Below are 3,463 nucleotides of genomic sequence, written 5' to 3' on the forward strand. Positions count from 1 at the left end.
ACAGGTGACATCAGCTATGCATAGCAATACGTATGCGCACACGCATCGCTTCCTGAGTACACATTATACCTTCGCAGGTAACGGGCCTATACGAAAACATAATAGACGATATAGTATAATAGTGTCGTCCGTGTGAATCGTACCATTGTGACATTTTTTGTTATTTTTTTTTTGACAAAAAAATATTCGAAAAAAAATTAAAAGATTGGTTAAGAAACAAAACCTTAGAGGAAGGGATAATCTGAATAAATTTAACAAATTTGGCAGACAGTGGTCATAAGGAAAACGACAAAAAGGAAAATAAGGAAAAACGACGAAATTTTCATACAACGCAAAGAAAACTTTTCCAACTATCAAAACGATTCCATGCATTAAAAACCAATTAAGATCAATATAAACTCTAAAATGATGAACATTACGTCAATCAAGATGATATTGCTAATACTATTGTGTCGTTTCGTGGAACCAGCACCGCTGCATATGCAGATGGGGCACATGCAATACCCATTGATGTCCATGCCGAACTTGCAGCAAATGGTGGAATTGCAGAGGTTGCAGGCGAATCCGTTCTCTATGTAAGTACAAATACTGACGATATTCCTGCGTGCATTTGTTTAGTAACATTTGGTGTTGTTAGATTTGAAATAGAAGATGTAGAAACAGCTGTGGTACCAAGTACATTAGATGTGTGATGGATTTTCTTATTTAGCTAGTAACGTATAACTTATAAGTATACTAGCTTTCCACCCGCGGCATCGCCCGCGCAGTCAAAGAAAAACCCGCATAGTTCCCGTTCCCGTAGGATTTCCGGGATAAACCTATCCTATGTCCCGGGTTAAAAAGTAGCCTATGTCCTTTCTCGGATATCAAAATACCTCTATACCAAATTTCATGCAAATTGGTTCAGTAGGTGAGGCGTGATTGAGTAACAGACAGACAGACAGAGTTACTTTCGCATTTATAATATTAGAATGGATTATCTAGCATTTATTAATATACGTAACTGGAAAATCTTTATCTGATTTTTTCATGGAACAAAAACGATAATAAATCGTATAGTAAAATCATAAGTTAAAAAAATCTAATATGGATAAATTATGATAAATTGGAAAATTATGGAAGTATGTACTAATAAACAGATTAATGAGATATGGGCGTGATTTAAATATTCCATCCTTGTACTAAAATGATAACCAATATAACTTGGTAGGTTAAATACCCAGTTGCGCTTCTTCAGACAATTACTGTTTTAATCTCAAATCTCATTCTAAACTATTACCAAAATGATATTTCATTTTATTTATATTTGAAAGAAGACTATGCAAATGAAAGTTTGCATAAAATTTAGAAAATTTCGAATCTAATCGAAAAATTAGATCAAGTAGAATTAATTAAATAGAAGTGCATGCGTATTATGTAATAATTATTCGTAAATTGCAGGATTCAACAACAACAACCGCTCGTCATCCTTCTACCGAATGATGATTTGAAGACAAACCAGCTCGACGACACAGATGCAAAAACAAAAAGCGACTTTGGGAAAGTTGATGAAGATTTAGATTCCGTTGTAATAGACGCTCCAGAGGAAAAACCACACAGAGCATTAGTACTTTTACCAAACGCTAGATTCTCTATCGGTGATTTTATTTCCTCCATACCGTTTTTGCCAATAGAAATCAATGTTCCTGATTCTATTTCGTGGGCATATAATGGAATAGCTAATGGTATATCTGGTATTATATCTATTATTGGACAGAGATTTCCGTACCAAAGACCCATGGCTAGTCAGGATTCTGGAAGTCTTAAATTATTGAATACATTACGATTACGGAACCAGCCTATTATGATTATGCCTTTTGAAACGCAAAGACTGAATCTTCCTATACAAGTATAGTAAGTATGTAGGGATAAAATTTAACACCAAAGAGTAAACATAGTAGGTATTTATTGTTCGCGTTGAAGTTTTGTTTGCTATAAAGTTTTATGTATTAATTTCGTTTATTCTTATCTGTCATAAATGTTTTACCGTTAATTTATTGAACATGAATTCTATTGTGTTTTATGTGTCTAAATTTTTGAATTAGCATCCAGATCACATCTGTTTCCAATAAACAATTGGAAAATATAACCCTACCAATTATAAATCGTTGTTTTATTCCCGTTAACGTAACGTTACAAACGTTAACAAAAAACTGTTTACAAAACATGTAACGTTTATCAAAACAGAGACAGCACTAACATAGAATTGAAAGCATTAAAATTGGCAAAATGAACGCAATCTGCATTTCTAAAGAGAAATTCGGCAATCGATTTGTTATTTATTGTAGAAAGTTAAATGGAAACACGTATATAGAAAACAGAATAAGGTAAACGGAGCTATTGTTATTTTATTGAAGGCGGAAACTTTTTCATAACAAAGCCGATTATGTGCCGTTATTCATATTGTATACAAATCAAACGAATATTTTGTTTCCTTAAAAGTTATTTTAATGGTAACTGTGGTTCTTATAGTTTGATTTAAAAATATAGAAATATCCTAATATACCCATGATACCAGGCTGTGCAATAATTAGTAACCCTAGGTATGTGACAAATAATAGTTAATTAAGTACCTGAGATTCGATGTCCATTTGTTTTATGATTGTGTTCTATAGAAGGTAATATTTTTAATTGTTAATACGTTAACATAACCATGTTCGTCGTGCCTCTAGATTCATTTTTATAAATTTTGCTTAGTCTGTGCAAAGACAAAACTCTTGCAGAATAAGTACTTATAGATTTGTTAATTTTTTTTTCGGTATCCAGTAATAAACAAAAATTTTAACTGATACATTACAGCACTGACTACATATTCCTGAAATATAAGGAATATGTGGTCAGTGTTGTAAGTATTTTAATAAATTGTAAGAAATCATACAGTTCGTTATTTTTTGTAAATTTTTAGGGTAAGCCTAAGTGTACCTAATAATATGGGAGGAAAAGGTTAAATTAAAAACAATGGTAAACATTGTAAAAGATAATAGTCACTGCAAGACAGTGTCACTAATATTTACAAACATAGGTAAGTACATAGCACTTTTTATATAAGTAGGTCCAATAATATTATAATAGATGAAGTTCATCATCATCATCAGCCCATATACGTTCCCACTGCTGGGACACGGGCCTCCTATGAGGGTACAGGCCATAATCCACCACGCTGGCCAAGTGCGGGTTGGCGGATGACACATGTCGTCGAACTTTTTAATTCTTCGACATGTCGGTTTCCTCACGATGTTTTCCTTCACCGTTCGAGCAGTGGTGATGTTACAACATGCGCAGATAAATTGAAAAATCAATTTATTTCCTGCGCGCTCGCCTGGTCTCGAACCACGGACTTATCGATTCGAAGTCCGAGGTCTCACCACTGAGCCACCACTGCTCTTAGATAGATGAAGTTGGGGTATATTAATAAAACACCAAA

At 33.6% G+C, this 3,463-nt stretch overlaps 1 protein-coding gene across 1 annotated transcript; it reads left to right on the forward strand.

The window, feature by feature from the left end:
* LOC123692526 lies at positions 1-2,144 on the forward strand. The gene is made up of 2 exons (XM_045637286.1): positions 1-575; positions 1,441-2,144. The coding sequence occupies exons 1-2, from the start codon at positions 406-408 to the stop codon at positions 1,892-1,894; spliced, it is 624 nt and encodes a 207-aa protein (XP_045493242.1). The 5' UTR covers positions 1-405; the 3' UTR covers positions 1,895-2,144.
* Positions 2,145-3,463: the final 1,319 nt, after the last annotated feature.

This window comes from Colias croceus, chromosome 6 (genome assembly GCF_905220415.1).
Source record: "Colias croceus chromosome 6, ilColCroc2.1".
Classification (NCBI taxonomy): domain Eukaryota; kingdom Metazoa; phylum Arthropoda; class Insecta; order Lepidoptera; family Pieridae; genus Colias; species Colias croceus.

Bases quoted from the DNA above. Each gene is read 5' to 3' on its own strand.
- LOC123692526 (XM_045637286.1), top strand. From the start codon at position 406: ATGATGAACATTACGTCAATCAAGATGATATTGCTAATACTATTGTGT. The intron at 576-1,440 runs GTAAGTACAAAT...CGTAAATTGCAG, and splicing joins CAGGCGAATCCGTTCTCTAT to GATTCAACAACAACAACCGC.